The following is an 18531-nucleotide window of genomic DNA, read 5'->3' as shown; positions in this document are numbered from 1 at the left end:
TTCTGTTAATCAAGAAGGGCTCTGTATTTTTTTAAAGTTCAAATATTTTTATTTCTCAGTAGATAGATTAATAACTATAATAATGATTTATTTATGAAGAATTATATAAATAATATAAAGCATTATATAAAGCATTTTGCTGGAGCTTTTATTATGAAAAACAAAAAGAAATTAACTTTTTCTTTACAGTTCTGATTTTGCACATAAATCTTAAAATAAAGAATACTTTACTATACAGTGATCTTTGATCTTATTGATGGAAAAATTTCTAGGCTTGTCACTTTTTGCTGAGATCTCAGATGCTGGCTTTCATGTCTTAAAGTTTAGCATCTATAATAAATTGCTCCTGAAAGCTATATAATATGATTTCTAACAGTGAATTTCCAGTGACTGTCAATGAGGCTATCCAGGAGAATTCACTGTAATGGAATTTTATCTACAAGAACATACATAGGGGGGAAAAAAATAAAATGGTTAATATATTAACATATTAAAACTGGCAGACTTACTTTGTGGCTTAATTATTCTACCAAAGGAAAACTAGAATTAAAAAGTGGTGAGAACTAGCTATTGTCATGAAAAAGTCCTGTCTTGAAAGTAGAGATAGATAGGCTTAGATAAGTTCTCTCAATAAATAATGTTAAAATTGTTGGCCTATTATTTCATGAAGTATTTCCTTAGGAATTGTCTTTTGATGCTAATCTACAATAACAATAGTGAATGTGATTGAAGCATAGGTATTGAGAGCTAATCCAACATTGTGTCAGTATATATCTTGCACATGACTGTAAATGAACATAAGGATTAAAGTCTTCATGTTAGAAATAGGCTGAGATGACTTTTTTTGGCACAATGCTAAATATGGTTTTAACTAATGAAATACTTATTCCAATGTTTAATTACAACATCTAGAATCAACAGTATTTGGTTTGTTCATTTATTCATTCAGAAATCATTTGCTGCGCATTTAAAGTATACAAAATACTGCCAAGGTCAGGAAATAACAGAAGTGAGGACGGACAATCTGCTTTCATTTGCTAGAACAAGGGCCTTACAACACCAGTGATTATAATTTAGTGTGTTAAGCAAAATAATGTCCACAGAAGGGGGCTGTGGAAAGGGAAGCACTTTGAGAGTGGCAATAGAATTTTATTCAAGACTTAGCGTTAGGCAGGCAGACTGTGGAAGTTTAAGCCAGGAGATTCACATGTTTTTTTTTTTTTTGAGTTCTGTTTCCATTATTTACAATTGGAATTCCATTTTATTCACTAGAGGTGGAAAGAGGAATTTGGGAGAGTCAGTGGATCTCAAAATTAGATTGCAAGTTTTTCAGCATTGGTTAATTAAGTAGCTTACTGAGCACCTATGTAGAATAGAATTACAAGTTTCTATAAATCAGTTAAAATATGGCCAGCTTCAGAAAAGGAATTTTCAATATGTTGTATTACATGAACTTGTAGGGATATAACTGACAATACTATGATAATAAAATGAAGTATTTAAGGAATTCTGTGATGGCTTACAGAACTCTTCAAAAATGCTGTTAGCTGATTTAATTTATATTAGTTTATGCTCTTTCACAGTAAATTTTTCTTTGCTGGAAAACCATTAGACCCTCACATTTTTAGTGACAGTTCTTTTTTTTTAAAATAAAGGTTAATAGTCAAGTTACTACAATTAAAATTCACTCTGTCTTATCAGTAGTTTAAGTGTTTGGTAACTCTGAAGCTATCTATAATATTAGCTCAACAAAAAGCTAATTAATAACCTTAAACTGTTTAATGTAGTATTGAGAACATTATTTATGTATGCAATGGTACTATTTGTTTGTAATTGCAGAATTGTAAAATCATTAGTAAGCTATTTCAAATTGTACGTACTTGTCTAAAAGGAAGCTAAATAAATATGGAAAACTATTACCAAATTTTGCCTCTCGACTATTTTTTAGACGTATTTTTATTTAAGAGAAGTTTTAGGCTCACAGCAAAATTAAGAGGAAGGTATAGATACTTCCTGTATACCCTCTACCCCAAAACATGGATAGCCTTGCCTATTATCAACATCCCCTACCAGAGTGGTGCTTCTGTTATACTTGATGAGCCTACATTGACACATGATAAACACTTTTATCTTAGGATTCACTCTTGGTATTACACATATTATCACACGTATCCTTTATTGTATATCACACAGAGTATTTTCATTGTTTTAAAAATCCTCTGTGCTTTGCCTTTTCACCCCTCTCCCTCTAAACCCTTACAACCCTGATTTTTTTTTTTTTATTGTCTCCAGATTCTTACCTTATCCAGACTGTCACACAGTTGGAATATTATAACATGCAGCTTTTTCAGATTGGCTTTTTGCCAACTCAGTGGTAGGTATTTAAGTCTCCTTGTCTTTTTAGTGACTTACAGTTCATCTTTTTAAAAAATTATCAAATAATATTCCATTGTCTGAATATACCCTAGCTTATTTATTCATTCACTTACTAGAGGATATCTAGATTGCTTCCAAGTTTTGACAATTATTATTAGAACTGCTACAAATATCCCTGTGCTGGTTTTTGTAGATATGGGGAGTTAGTTTTAAACCTTATTTCCAAAGATCTCCTCTGAAAAAACAGTGAGACTTTACTCCATCTGGGTTCACCTAAGGCCTATATTCTCATTTTCTTTCTCTACACTTCATTTTATTAATTCAGGCAAGAAAATTAGCTCTTCTTTCAAATTCTCACATGTTTGGTAATTTTGACAAGTTTTAGGAACATGGCATTTCAAGCACCTACATCATAGCACTTTATTAGTTCTATGTGCCACCTTGGCACTCTTCAGAGTAAATAATTCCCTCTTCTGTCTCAGTTAGCACTTTTATCCCTTTCTCTAAAGCCTTGGGGCTCAGAGATACCTGTTCACCTCAGAAATTCACTTGCATCCAGTGGATTTTAAGATATTTTTCTAAAAGTGACAGATTGCTTGCTAAGAGGAACTTTTACATGGTGTTTTTAAGAAAAATTCCCTCCTCAAATGCCACTTATTGGCTTCTTACCATATGCCAAGTGTTATATTAAACACTTTATGTGCATTATTCTACTAAATCCTTGTAACAATCCCGTGAGTGATGCAGTATTATTGCATTTTTAGATAAGAAAACTGAGGCTAAGAAATTTGAGTAAGTGCATACACATGGTAAATAATAGAACTGAGGTTTGAACCAAACACTGACACTTAAATTGCTATTGCTAAGCATCAACTATGTTCTTGGCCTATGGTACTCCCAACATGTAGGTTACTTACTCTTGTACTCTGCGCAGTTTTATAGTGGTATGAAAATTAGGTCTCAGTAGTTCAAAGAATTTTCAGTATTCTCAAAAGTAACAACATGTATACACAGAATAGGCATATTATTAACATTTATGAACTGTGAATGAAATCTATGCCAGTGTGACCAATAGATGCAACTTCCATGTTGCTTTGATATACACTTGCTTACTATATTGTGTTAATAAACACGTTTACATTGAACAGAGGACTGGGTTCTGTGAGTTTAACAAATATTACGACCCAATCATAATTCAGTACTTGCGCTAAAGAGAGCATTGTTTCGATTTCTGTGAACCGTAGGTGATGATCTCGCCACTCGAGAGCTTTTCCAACACACTTGTAAGGCAGGTACCCTTGAAAATCTATTGCGAATATACCAAAAACTATAATAATGTTGAAGGAATGGTCCAGGTGAGTCAGTCTCCAAAGCCAGGGGTGCTAGAGGTCTGCATGGAAAAGGGGAAATTTCAGTCCAGGTCTGAGGATCCAGGATTTGAAGAGCTCTAAAGCAACTTTCAAGTACACGAAGGTGGGAAGCTTACTAGGGGATCCATCCACTTAGCACAACATGAGAACGCCGCCGGTGACAGACACGCACACTCCGGGCTGTCAACGAGCGAGCGCCTTGCAGTGGAGGGAGCCTGCGCCAGAGCGCAACACCGGCCAGCGCCCCCCCCCCGCGCTTCCGTTTCCGGCCCTTCAGGTTCCGCCTCAGCGGAAATGGCTCTGGGGGGCCAGACGGGGTGATGCACCGTGTGGGGCGCGCAGGCGCAACGTGGGCAGCTGCAATGGCGCTGCCGTGCCCGCTGAACAGGTATCTGCTGCTCATGGCGCAGGAGCATCTGGAGTTCCGCCTGCCGGTGAGCCAGCCACGCCTCCCCTAACCTCAGGCGGGAGAAGAAGGCGCGGTAGGGATTGGTGTGCGGCTGGAGGCGAGCTGTGGGTCTTGAGCTCGCCGGGATCCAAGGGTGTGCGCTTGTCGGGGTTATCACGCATTCCCCTCGGCACGGGTTCGGGGTCGGCGGAGGGTGTGTAGGTCCAAGACAGACTTCTGCCTCGCTAAGCACGTTCATTAGTTCCTCTGCTCATGTACCAGGTACCGGAGTGAGGGAGGTGAAAATGACCTGCCCTCCCTCTCCAGGATCTCTTCATCCAGCGTAGAATCCGGACGGGTCATCTAGTTTAGATTCTAATGTGCGGGTCAAACTCAGTCGGAGGAGGGAGAGGTGATGGTGGTGGTGGGTGGTAGGAGAAGTTGGGGGAAAGTTGGGAAATGTTTATTCATTCAGCAAACATTTTCAGAATATCTGCTATCCAATGTGACGGACGCTGGGGATATGTTACAGGGCTGGGAGAGGGGCTTCCTAGACCCCACAAACCTGCCTGCTCTAAATGGGTTCTGCCATCCACCGCATCAACACAAAAGATATGAGACTTTAATGAAAAGGAACTTTAGTAAACAATGCAGAAAAGACAAAGAATATAGTTTCTAAATCAAGCACCCAAAGTTACCCGTCCCTTCGTGGGTAAAAGTCCACCCAAGCAGGATTGGCCCAGAGCAAGACTCCAAAGCCTGCCACAGCTCTAAAGCATCTTACAGTGGGGACCCACAGAAAAGGATCAGAAACAACCAGACAAGTCTGGAGGGAAAAGAGCAAAATCAAGACAAAAACCGCTATTGTCACCTACCCACAGGTTTCACCCACATCTGTGTCAACCAGTCCCCAAAAGACAAGCGCAGTGTCTTCACGTGTCTCTCGGCTCCATGTGCCTCCTCCAGTCTCCTTCTGGCTCTCCATCCTGCTTCCTTCCTTCCTCAGTCTCCTCTGCAGCTGCTGCTTCTCCCTACTCAGCTCCACCCTCCTTTGGGTAGGGCAGGAAACATGGAACCCTCCCCTTTCTCCCTTTCCTGGGGACCACCCTGTTACATTAAGGACAGTTCCTTGAGGGAGCGCACTGTTTAGGTAGGCTAAGGCCTGAGCAGATGCAGAAAAGTTGCATTGTGAAATAATTGTTAAGAACAGCTAAAGAAAGATGTGCAGGGAAATGAGAGTATGAACTTCAGTTTATAGTTACTCGAACTGTAACATAAAGGTTGAGCAGAAGTTAGCCAGACCAAGGAGAGAAGTAAGTAAATTAGAATTATTAGTATTAAAATTAGCACCTCATTATTAACAGATTACCAAATATTTAGCCAGGAGTCACAAGAAGAGCTCAGGAGAGGTAGATAGGGGCCAGTTTGCAAAACCTCAAATACCTGGAACTTGAAACTTGCTTGAAGAGTTTTAAATGACAAAATCAAAAAAATTTTGGCAACAATATGGATTTGAGCATAATAAGACTACAGATGGTCTCCAATTATAATTTTTTGACTTTATAATGGCGTGAAAGTGATACCCATTCTGTACAAACCACAGTAAGATACTCTGCCCTGATGGTGGGCAGTGGTAGCTCTCTGCTGCTCCTAGTTGGCATTTTCAACTTATGATGGAAGTATCATATGTGACCCTATCATAAGGTGAGGTGATCTGTAGTCAGAATAGTAAGGAGTCTGTTGTAGTCATGTTATTAGACAAAGGAGGCCTTAAGTAGAGCAAAGGGGTATGAGGATGGTACAAAATGGAAAACCTTTTAGGCAATAAAATTATCATTGCTTGATTGGTTGAATGTGGCAGAAGAGAAATCAGTCAAGGATGACTCCTGGAGTGGAGTTTCCATTTTAAAATAGAGAATGCAAGTAGATGTAAGATTCAAATTTTGGTTATGTTGAATTTGATGTTATAGTGTAACATTATATAAAGATGACCAGGAAGCAGTAAATACATGAATATGCATACAGCTTGATAGAGACATCTGAACTCGTAATAAATATTTGGGAGTCTTCTGCATAACATTGCTACTACTAAACATCACTAGTACTTGGTAATTTTACTTGTTTCTTCCCTCTTGAATTCTTACTCAGTGTTTTACCCTAGTGCCCTAGTGTTATACCCTATTGACTAGTTCTCTAGTCCTCAAAATTCAGTGCTGTTTTACTTTGGGCCCTCATTTTGCCAAGACTGAAACTCCTTATTCTGTCACTCAAGGCTTGCTGTTGCGCAGTGCTCTCTGCTCCCACTTTTTCCTCTATCCTTACTGTAGTCAAACCTGGCTTTTCCAGTATTCCCTAAGCAGTGCCCTGTATTGTCCTGCTTTAGCCTTTGCTTTCTGAGCTATCTTCTGTCTGGGTTGGGTCTTTTCTTTTCTTTTTTTTTTTTTTTAAGATTTATTTATTCATTTATACAAGCACTAGGTACAGTCAGAAGCGTGGGGGGAGCAGAGCAGGCAGAAGGACCGAAGTACACTGCTGGGGGAGCAGCGGGCGACAGGAGAGGTCTGTGCGCCATGTGGGACCCTCCTCCGGTGACCGGAGAGCAGCCGGGGATCGAACCGGTGCTGCAGAGGCTGCGGGCAGCTTCGCAACCCAGCGCTCAACCGCTGCGCCACCGGGGAGGCCCTGGGTTGGGTCTTTTCTTAACCCAGCCTTCAATTTATTGATTTTATATAGTCAATTTTCATTTAGATTTTACACACATATTTACTTGTTAACTTTATGGTTTTTTTTACCTGATTCTTCTTCAGGTCTGCAATTTCCTGTTTTTTGTTTCTTTATCTCCTGCCAAGATTCTTAATTTTTTCCCCCTTAAATATAGAAAGTGGCGGATATGTTAAAATAAAATTATGTGACTAATAAAGGTGGTCTTGTGAGTTCATTTCTATTGTTTATTTTTGCTTTGTTCTCTTTTGTGTGTGTTGGGGTTTTTTGTATACATGTGCCAGATATTGTATTTGAGTATTTGAAGAAGTAATATGAGCCCTAGGGTGATGTAAATCTCTAGAAGATAGGAGCACACAAGAGCACTAACAATTAGAATCACTGAATTCATTTTCAGTCATTAAGTTGTTTCTGTACTGATCTACCATTACTCTTTGTGTGTATCACCTTTTGAGATCCCATTCTACACTGGGTGGCTTATCAAGTCTCCTTTCTTCCCCATGGTGGTCCTAAAATGACACAACAAAATAAGGTGGCTTTGTTATAACATTGATGAGAAACCAACAATTCTGGGTAAGTTGATCAAAGTTGTGATAGTCAAGGAACTGTTTGTGGCAGCTCCCCCAAACCTGCCAATAACTTTAAGGACTTAATATACTCTTTTTGTCCCACTTGCTCATTAATATCTGGAACATTTACCAATCCTAAAAGCAGCTGCGAGGATGGATATCCCTTCTTAATTTCTATATTTAAGGGGGAAAAAATTAAGAAGGGATATCTACCCTCGCACCTGCTTTTGGGATTGGTAAATGTTCCAGAGAACAAGTGAGTGCGCCTTCGGATCTGTCCTCTGCAGATTTTGGTTTGGTAATTTATGAACTCTCATATGCTTTCCAGCAGATGTCAAAATTTTCTAGTTCTCAGCAGAAGGCTTAATCTGAATTATCTGCTTTGCCATCACTGGAAGTGGACGTCCTCTCTCATCTGTATAGATATTCCCTGTATTTTTGGGCTTAAGTCAGTTTCCAGTGAAATTTCTGAAACTGAAGTTATCTTTTCCTCCCTTAAAATCTGATATACTTTTTTTGCTTTTACTTTTTAAAGAGCACTTACTATTTCTCACTTCATGCTTCAATTACTAGATTAAATATTTTATTAATTCTAATACAACTTAAGCTCCCTGAGGATAAATATGTATTTATCTTTACATAACTCAGTGCCTTGTGCATATTAGTTGTTTAATCAATGTTAAGTGCAATAGCATCCCTTTGGGCAAGGTAATTAAAGCGACTGTCAATACTTTTATTAGAACTGCTAGACAAGAAAGCTGTAATGAGTAGAGTAGCTGCCTTTTATGAACTAAAATGAGAGATTAGGAATGTATGTGTGGTCTGCTTTTACCTCTATAGGGTTGATTAGGGCAAATTTTAGTTGATAGCTACCTGATAATACTAAAGGTAAAGTTCACACACTTGGGTTTTATAATTGTTCTGAAGTAAACTAGATGGATGAAAATATAAGTGGTGAAAATAATTGAAAAGTGCATGTCTGTTAATGTAACAGGCATGCCTCAGATCATGTCACATTTTAATATCCAGCGTGCAGTGTATTTTTTGTTCCTAATGTAGAAAGATTCTCCAAAGTAAATCTGCCATAAAGTAAAATAACTGTTGTTTTGCCTTTCCCAAGTAGATTGATGGGGTAGGTTAATACATACTTTGCTTTAAAATTTGAAACTTGGGTTGTCATATTTACTTGTAATTCTAAGTCACTGCTTAAGTTTTGGATAGTGGAATTAATGCAATGGCATACAACTTCCAAAACTTCTTCATGTTTTATTTTAAACTCTTTGGGCCTTTGTGTTTTCGCTCATTGTCGATTTTTAACACCGTATTCCAGAATCAGCAAACTGTTGTTTCAAATGTAAACCTGATTTCACAGTGCTTTGATATGGAATAAATAATACTAACTCTAGACTAAGTAATCTGTAACGTTTTTCTTTTAAGGTATTATAACTCTGTCAGTCTTGCTTGATTTCTTGAGCGACTGGATTTCAAGGACAATGTTGTGGTCATTATCATTTTGATGCCCTTAAAAAAAATCTAGATTCTGTGTCTCTTTACAGACCTTATGAGGTCATTAGGATTCCTATATCACAGATGCTGGAAGTGAGAGTGGAAGGAGTTAAATTTGTTGTGTAAAGCCAAATAGCTACTCCTTGGAAGAACTGAAAACCAAATCGTGGTCTTTCTAGTTCCCGGGTCCAGTGATGCCTCTTACTCAGATTTGTGTCATATACTTTGCAGAATGACGTTTGGGCTCCCTTAGGTGATTTACTGATAGTCTGTGCTAGTTTTTATTCTATTCATATGATTCAACTGAATTCAGTCCCTTATAATAACTAGAAATTAAAAAAAAAAAGTTATACAGACAAAACGAAGAACTGAAAAAATGTTATTACATCAAACCTCCCATTCTTTAAGTCTTGAACTGGAAGACTTTCCTAGTTTAATGGTGGTTGTGGCTCATAATAAGCTTAGTGTTAAAAGCTCCTTCCCCTATTTGGGAGCATAAAGGGGATTGTAGGCCCCCAGCCTTGGGGCACTTAGCTCTCATTTGGTTACTTCCTCTCTAACATCTGCACAGAGGGGAATATGGGATATTGTGTTATTTGAAGGGGGCAAATTTTGTTATTAGTACAACTCCTAATATATGTAGTCATCTTGTGTTTAATAATACAAAGTAATTGCTTCACAGAATATACATACTACATGAACAGATTTCAACTTTGCCTGTACAATGTTTTTATTTTGTTTTTTTTTTAAGTTTTTTTTTTTTATTCATTTATTTATACAAGCACTGGGTACAGTCAGAAGCGCAGGAGGGTGAGAGAATTCACCAGAGCCAGAGCAGGGAGCAGAGCAGGCAGAAGGACCAAAGCACACTGCTGAGGGGAGCAGCGGGCGGCAGGAGAGGTCTGCGTGCCATGTGGGACCCTCCCAGCCGGGGATCGAACCGGCGCTGCAGAGGCTGCGGGCAGCTTCGCAACCCAGAGCTCAACCACTGCGCCACTGGGGAGGCCCTATACAATGTTTTTGAAGTAGCTATTATGTTTGTCCTTTCTAGTTCTGCAACTTTACCAGGAAGAGTAGTTCATTATAACTTGTGCTTGATGAATCCATAGTGATGCCCCGTAGTTAACTACTTATTTTAACACCCTCAAATTATCTGTTTAATTATTCATTTTATTGTCAAGTGTACTAATTGATTGTTTTGGTAATTTTCCTTTTCAAATCAGTATTTTTATTTTTTTATTAAAGATTTATTTATGCGTACAATTACTGGGGTAAAGGCCAGAGGTGCAGGGGGTGTGAGAGGATTCACCAAAGACAGCATGAGGAACAGAACAGGCAGAATGACCTGAGGGGAGCAGTAGATGAGACAGGACAGGTCTGCTGTGCCATGTGGGTAGCTCCCTGGCCAGCCAGGGATCAAACTCCTGTTGCAGAGGCTGCGGATGGCTTCTGCTTAACTCCTTGCACCAGGGAGGCCCTCAAAATCAGTATTTTTAAATCAAGTTTTGACAACTCTCCTGTTGTCTAAAATTTTTCAGAAATTACGTACCTGGTTGCAGTCATAAAATTTTGCCAGAACCCAGAATTTTAATTTATTTGATGTTGCATTTAAGTGCTCAGGAATGCATAAACCCACTCTTCTTTTTAAAAAAATGATGTTATACCTGTATCTGTTAACACACTTTGAGTCCCCTATATTAAATGTATTCTTTCTATACTATTTTCAATATAGGAAATAAAGTCTCTGCTTTCACTTTTTGGAGGACAGTTCACAAGTAGTCAGGAAACATATGGAAAGGTAAGTTGAATTTCTGGTTTTCTGTTAGGCCATATGTAGTTACTTGTATCTGTTCCTAGGGGAAATTGAAGAAAAATTTTATTGGGAAAAAACTTAGTTTTGGAAAGTTAGATTTATTTCCTTTAGATGTATTGATTTATTGTTATTTTTCAATTCAACAGTTGTACCATCATTTGTGTCTGTCCCTTCATTGAAAAAAAGGCTATCTTTTAGTGGTATGATTAGAATTATAATTTACAACTTAGAATTTCAGGCTTACATTGGGAGTCATTTTAAAATATAAAATGTGCTTATGTAAGATTGTAAATTTAGCAACTTTTCGCATTGTGTTAATGATTTATCAGTGTATTAGGAAAGTTTGGAAAATTGAAGAACTTATTAATTTTCCCCATAAAGTTAATATTAAGATAGCCATGTTTTTTCTGTTTGGATTATTTTGAATTTTTCTGAATTTTTCTGTAAAAGAGTATAAATATTGGAAGAAGAAAGCTTGGTATAGCAGGGATGATTTCTTGCAAAGGATAAATCAATTGAAAGTCCCCTTTTGTTGGATTTGTACTCTTTTGTGAGTTTCATGTATTGAAGGAGGATGGCTATAGTTGGGAGAGGATGATGAACTGAGATCAGGGTCTTTATGGGTTTTGTTGTGTTGTTTCAAGGACCTATATGGGTGGACCTTAAAAGTGCCTGTAATCTTGGGTGTTGAGACAAAGGCTTGGAGACTTCCCTGATACACCTGGGGTTTTTTCTCCTTAGATTTACAAAAAAAAATTGATAATGTAATAATAAAACCTATGATGTCTCATCATAGTTTTTCTAAAGAAACCCCCGCCCCGACAGTTTGGCCACAACTGTCTACAAAAAGATCATTGAAAGAAATATATAAGAAGTTAAAAGTAAACTATTATAGCTATATTATAAGGAATAGTTAGCAAAAATAAAACTGAGAGTATACTTTGGGCCATAATATGCATTAATTCTTTTGGTCAAATTGCATAAGAGAACAATAAAAAATTAACCTTAAATTTAAATGACACTGAACTTGATATTTTTATTTATAGTCATTTATGAAAGTTGTTATATTGTACTATATTATACTATCAAGTTACCTATTAAAATAATTTACTTTTTTATACCTTTTAACAATTTTTGTTTTGATTAGACTCAGATCAGGTATTCTTACATGAAAGTAGCAAATAGGGATCACTCTTAATTGATCTACATGAAAGCATCTGTAGCTATAAAACTACTACTTAGAAGTTATCTATTATTTCTTTCAGTCTCCTTTTTGGATTCTTAGCATTCCCTCTGAAGACATTGCCAGAAACTTAATGAAACGGACAGTGTGTGCCAAGTAAGAGAAACCTGTAATGTTCCCTTGCATGCATGTACAACATACTTTTCTTAACTTTTTAGTCTGTCTTTGTGCTGTATTGACAGAAGATGGGAGAGGTTAGTTAGGGGCAAGGGGACAGAACTCAATTTAGTTTGCAGTTACCCATGTTTGCCACTAGATGGTGGTGGGAGAACAGAAGAGTTAATCTGATGAAACCGGGTGAGAGCATCTCAGCGGTAAAATGGCAGAAACACTAACATTTTTAAAACGTCCATGTTAAGCAGGTGTATAGTATAAAACGTAAACATTATGTTTCATAGGTTGGATGCCCTATTTAATTATAACTGAAGTTTGGAAAATCTAAAATTGATTGTCTTATAGATGCTTTAGTTAGATGGACAAATTGGTGAGTGTAAGGTGACAAAAAAGTAGGAACTGACATGAAATGTGTTTTTCTGTTAGAGGAATTCTAATTGTCGTATCCTGTATGAATTAATGTAATGACAACTTTCATCATTTGCTCTACCTGATTGTTTTCTAGATTTTATTATTTTATTATTGGCTCTGCTTTTTCTTCTTTCATTTCATTATTTTGGCATTATAAATTTTTCTGTCTTTAGATTTGAAAACAAAACTATTTTTAACTAGTGTCTTAAAAATTGAACAGCTTATATTATCCCTTTATTCCTCCTGAACTTTTGGCAGGTAATTGAAAACTTTTCCTTAGAAATTTATTTAATAATGCAGTGCAAATAAGACTTACCTAGTTTAATTAATATGGTTATCAATGCTTTGTAACACTGATAGGTAATTGCTGTGTTATCCAATAGATTATAACCCCATATGTAAAGTCATCCTGTTGTAAACTAGCAGTGATATTAAACCTACTCTCTTAATCTGAAGCTTGCTAATGAGTTTTATTTAATAAAAGTGGCTGGAAAGCAGAAATAACTAAAAAGCACATACTTTGAATAATTATTACTTTAGCATAATTAAGATATTTTACTTTTAAGGAATAATTATTACTTTAGCAATGCTTAAGATATTGTATAAAATTTGGCTCTAATAGTTGTTTGAATTCTAAAGTTAAGTTTTTCTAGGTTTAAAATAGTTCCTTGAGTACTGAGGACTTGTACACTTTCTTCAGTGCTCATGTCTTCTGAAATATATTTGATTAATGGTATGATTGATAATTGTGCTACATGACAATTTCCTGGGTTGCTTTTATTCTCTGTATATTTTGCATAGCTGAGTTTATATTTAAATTCATAGCTAAGTAAGGTTAGTATACTGTATAGGCCTTCTTTTTGTTTATTTAATAGATAGAAAAGGAGGAATTCCTTTTCAAAGAATGAAATTTCATAGTTTGAACTGTAGCACCAGTTGTTCCAGAACTGAAAAGACTTAGAAGGTCAAAACTAATTTAAATTCAATTTTTTTGTTTGCTAGGATAGGAATTAAAAATTTCTTTGATTTAATTGATTAATTTGTAGTATGGATTGTTTTGCCCATACCATAAAAAAGGGGAAAATATAGCACTTAGGTGCCAACCATCTTAGATCTCAACATTTTGAGATATTTGCAACTTTTTTTTTTTTTCAGAGAAATAATTACAAAAACCATTGATGTTCCTTGTATACCTTTTCCAATTCCATTTCCATGTTTCCCTCAAAGGATAGTTTATTGTAGTATTTTTATTTGTCTGAAAGGTTTTGTTTTATTGCTGTAATCTTTGAAATATTTTAGATCATTTTATATTAGTAAATTGACAGTCATGCTTATTTATATAGCATCCCCTGAAAAATGTGGCAGTCCACACTTTTTATTTATTTATTTATTTATTATTATTATTTTTTAATTTATTTATACAAGCACTGGGCACAATCAGAAGTGCGGGAGGTTAAGAGAACTCACCAGAGCCAGAGAGGGGAGCAGAGCAGGCAGAAGGACTGAAGCACACTGCCGAGGGGAGCAGCGGGCGGCAGGAGAGGTCTGCTTGCCATGCGGGACCCTCGCCGGGGATCGAACCGGCGCCGCAGAGGCCCGGGCAGCCTTGCAACCCAATGCCCAACCGCCGCGCCACCAAGGGAGACCCCCACACAAACTTTTTAAATCTAGAATAGGTGTCATAATAGTGCATTCATATATATGAAAACTATTTACTGTGAAAATCTATAAATAATAAAGGTATACCAATACCAGTTGGTAATTGATAGTTATAATTATAATTGATGCTTATTTTATCTTTTTAGTTTAACTATTTTGAATATTGATTTACTAATTTGTTACGTAATTTTTTTCTGAAAAAAAAGGATGTGGAATGTCATATTTTTATTGATTTTGGTCATCATAAGCTTTAGTTCTTATGTTGCTAAGGGGATAATTATGATTTGTTGAAATGTACCTTTCCTGAATGGCCAGGGGTTCTTGTTTTCTTTTTTTGCATTTTAAGAAGCAGTGTATTATAATGGTAAAGAAATGGATTTTGTTGTCAAATGGATTGAGTTTGAACCCTAGCTTCATTCTTTCTGTATGACTGTTTAATCTCATTGTGCCTATTTGATTAAATGGGTGATAACACAGCTACTTCAAAGGGTTCTTGTGAAGAATAAGTGACAATATTAAATGGCCTTCCAGTAGTCTCTTATATTGTGAGATATGTTAAATGTTAGGTCTTCAACTATTACTGAAATTTGTATGCAAACACAAAAGACCCTGACTAGCCAATTTTTTTTTAAAGATTTATTTATTTATTTATTTATTTGTACAAGCACTGGGTATAGTCAGAAGCGCGGGAGGGTGAGAGAATTCACCAGAGCCAGATCAGGGAGCAGAATAGGCAGAAGGACCGAAGTACACTGCTGAGGGGAGCAGCGGGTGGCAGGAGAGGTCTGCTTGCCATGTGGGACCCTCACCTGGTGGCCTGGGATTGAACCGGCACTGCAGAGGCTGCGGGCAGCTTTGCAACCCAGCGCTCAACCACTGTGCCCCTGGGGAGGCCCCTAGCCAAAGTAATCTTGATCAAAAATAGGAATGGAGGTATTATACTCCCAGAGTTCAAATTATATTATGAAGCAATAGTAGTCAAAACAATATGGTATATAATAAAAATAAGATACACAGACCAAAAGAACATAATTGAGAGCCTAGAAATAAACCCATACTTTAAGGATGTTTAACATTGTGGAGTAAATAGAGTCTCTACAGCAAAGGGTATTAGGAAAACTGGACAGCCATATGCAAAAGAAAAAAAGGAAACCAGACCACTCTCTCACACCATACACCAAAGAGAACTCAAATAAATGGAATAAAGATTTCTATGTAAGACTGGAAACCATAAAATACAGAGAAGAAAACAGGCAAAACACTCCAGGACATTGGCTTCAGTGATGTCTTTGGGGATTTCACTCCAACAGCAAGGGGTGGGGGGAAGCAAAAATTAAAATATGGGACTACATCAAATGAAAAAGCTTCTGCATAGCAATGGAAGCTATCATTAAAATGTAAAAACATCCTCCTGAATGGGAGAAAATATATGGGAGAAAATATCTGCTTATCATGCAACTGACCAGGGGTAATAACCAAGATACATAAAAAACCGAACACAACTCAACAAAAAACAACCCCAATCATAAAGTGAGCAGAGGAGTAAAATAGACATTGTTTCAAAGAAGATATACAAATAGCCAACAGAGACATGAAAAAGTGTTCAACATCACCTATTGGGGAAATGCAAATCAAAATCACAATGAAATAACCACCTCACTCCCATGAGAATCAGCCTTATTAAAAACAAACTCAGAAATAGCAGTATTGGTAAGGGTAGAATAAAAGGAACCCTGTTGGTGGGAATGTAGACTGGTCTAGCCCCTATAAAAAGCAATATAGAGGCTTCTCAAAACAATAAAAATACATCTGCCATATATGATCAACAATTCTACTCAATTCTCCTCTACTTGAGGAATGGAAAAACACTACATCGAAGAGATGTGTACATTCCTATATTCATTGCAGCACTATTTACAATAGCCAAGTTATGGAAACAAGTACCCAACAACAATGAATGGATAAAGATGTGATATTTTTAGACAATGGAATACTGGTTAGCTATAAAAGGAGATGAAATCTTGCCATTTGAGACAACATGGATAAAAATGGAGGGGAGTATGCTAAGTGAAATAAATCAGAAGGAGAAAGACAGATAGCAAATTGATCTCATTCATATGGAATGTGAAGAACCAAAATAAAGGAACAGGTAAAACTAAACCAAAACAACTTCTAGAAATCTGACTGCAGAATAAAGGCCACCAGAACGGGGAAGACATGGGATAAGGGAAAAAGGGTGGAGAAGAAGTCCAGGGGTCTATGCTATGGAGGGTTATGGGTATTTTGGCATTGGATGTGGTGTGATAGCATACAGCAGAGAGGTATGAACCTGTACCCCTAAATCATGTACAGTTTTGTAAGCAATATTACTCCCCCCAATAGCTCTATTTTTTATTTTTGCTTTTCAAAGTTTTCCCTTTCCAGCAGTTTTTAATCTGTACTTCCCTAAGTTTGTGCCTACAGGGGTCTGTCTTCTCCCTTTGAATATAAATTTTATAAGAGCACTGACCTTTGTTCTTCCTCTATTCTAGTGCCTAGGACAATTGCTATCATATAGTAATCCTTAATTAATATTTGTTGAATGAATGAATTGACCAAGCTTACAGTTTTTAAACATTAAGAATAAGAAAAAAGCTAAACACAGGAACTTTTGGGACACCTATTTTGTATTATTTTGTTGTTGCTTTTTATTCTTTGTATGTTTTTGTGTAGTTGAGGTTGGTTCCTTAAGTAATAGGTAAGTTCTGTATAGGTCTCTTTATAAATTCAGTAAAAATGAAAGGAGGAATTCATTTTCAAAGGTCGGTAATCTCAATCCTACTACAACATTCATTACATTTTATAAATTAATTTGAATTTCGGTGTGCTCACTTTGTTAATAATGTATACATCATCGGGTTCCACGGCAGCTAATTTTATTTTTTTAATTTAAAAAAAAATTTTTTTTTAAAGATTTATTTATTTATATACGAGCACTGGGTACAGTCAGAAGCGCGGGAGGGTGAGAGGATTCACCAGAGCCAGAGCGGGGAACAGAAACAGGCAGACCGATGAAATACACTGCTGAGGGGAGCAGCGGGCGAGGCTGGAGAGGTCTGTGCGCCGCCATGTGGGACCCTTGCTGGTGGCCAGGGATCCAGCCAGTGCTGCAGAGGCTGCGGGCAGCTTCACAGCCCAGCTTTTAACTGCTGCGCCACTGGGGAGGCCTGGTAGCTAATTTAAACTGTTTGATGGTGATAGAATTTTGTTCGTAATTGCTTAAATGTCCTTGAAATTGATGGAAGCTTGAAGATGTTTTTCATATCAGGAATTTTGTTTTTGTCAGTTATAAAAATAACTAGTAATTGCTAATTGTCAGTGTTAATTTATACTTTCACCTAGTTGTTCTTTGTTTTGTGGGGAAGATGTTGGAAAAATTGAATTTCTTGCAATTTTTGTTTAAAATTATTTAAGTGATTTACCTGCATTATTGTGTTCTAGTATAAAAACATAGTTGTGAAAACTTGGAAAAATCTTTTGTTAAATTTTTTCCCCTGTGTAAAGTTCAGTCCTGTGTGATTTGGAATTCAGCTCTGTTTGTTTCTAGCATGCATATTTCTTATTTATATCTTAGAAAATGGACAGTAATTATTTTAGTGCTATGAACATAAAGAGCCAGTGAAACAGTTGTTACATACTACTGTTTGATCTAATTTTTTCACTGAGTTAGTACCAATCATTTATTTCCTAGGTCTATATTTGAACTTTGGGGTCATGGAAAATCTCCGGAGGAGCTATATAATTCTCTTAGAAACTATCCTGTGGAGAAGATGGTGCGTAGAGCAACGTGGTGTCATAAAGGTAAAGTTGCACATACTATAGAATAAATAAGCCTAAAGATTTTTTTCTGCTTTTATTTTAGGTCCCGTTTTTACATTCAGATTCTACATATAAAATAAAGATTCACACATTTAATAAAACACTGACACAAGAAGAAAAAGTCAAACGAATAGATGTAAGTAAACTTAACAAAAACCAAAAACACCTGCGAGATTAATATAGTCTAGCCACTATTGCTAGATAATACTTAGTGTCTTTTAGGTGTTTATTTTGTACCACATTGTGCTAAGTATTTTTCTTGTTTTATTTAATACTGATGTCTAGACTTACAATATGTTTGTTACTATATAAGCACTATTTTTCCTTTTGTATTTTTAAGGGCATTAGAATTGCTTTTATTTTTTAGGCACTTGAGTTTCTACCATTTGAAGGAAAAGTTAACTTAAAGAAGCCACAGCATATATTCTCTATTTTGGAAGATTATGGTTTAAACCCAAACTGCATCCCTGAGAATCCACATAATATTTATTTTGGTAGATGGG

At 36.6% G+C, this 18531-nt stretch overlaps 1 protein-coding gene across 1 annotated transcript in view; it reads left to right on the top strand.

Annotated features, from left to right (window-relative positions):
• Positions 1 to 4108: 4108 nt before the first annotated feature.
• Positions 4109 to 18531, top strand: part of TRMT11 (tRNA methyltransferase 11 homolog) — a gene marked incomplete at both ends in the record, with an annotated part of 46235 nt that continues 31812 nt past the window's right edge. The window contains 6 exons of the mRNA XM_084258140.1: positions 4109 to 4180; positions 10663 to 10728; positions 12009 to 12082; positions 17901 to 17982; positions 18072 to 18164; positions 18396 to 18530. Coding sequence (XP_084114266.1) covers positions 4109 to 4180; positions 10663 to 10728; positions 12009 to 12082; positions 17901 to 17982; positions 18072 to 18164; positions 18396 to 18530 — 522 coding nt within the window. The remainder of the gene's footprint in view (positions 4181 to 10662; positions 10729 to 12008; positions 12083 to 17900; positions 17983 to 18071; positions 18165 to 18395; position 18531) is intronic.

Source organism: Talpa europaea (genome assembly GCF_964194135.1).
Source record: "Talpa europaea genome assembly, chromosome: 2".
Taxonomy (NCBI): domain Eukaryota; kingdom Metazoa; phylum Chordata; class Mammalia; order Eulipotyphla; family Talpidae; genus Talpa; species Talpa europaea.
The sequence above is the reverse complement of the archived record's forward strand: the minus strand, read 5'-3'. Positions and strand labels throughout refer to the sequence as shown.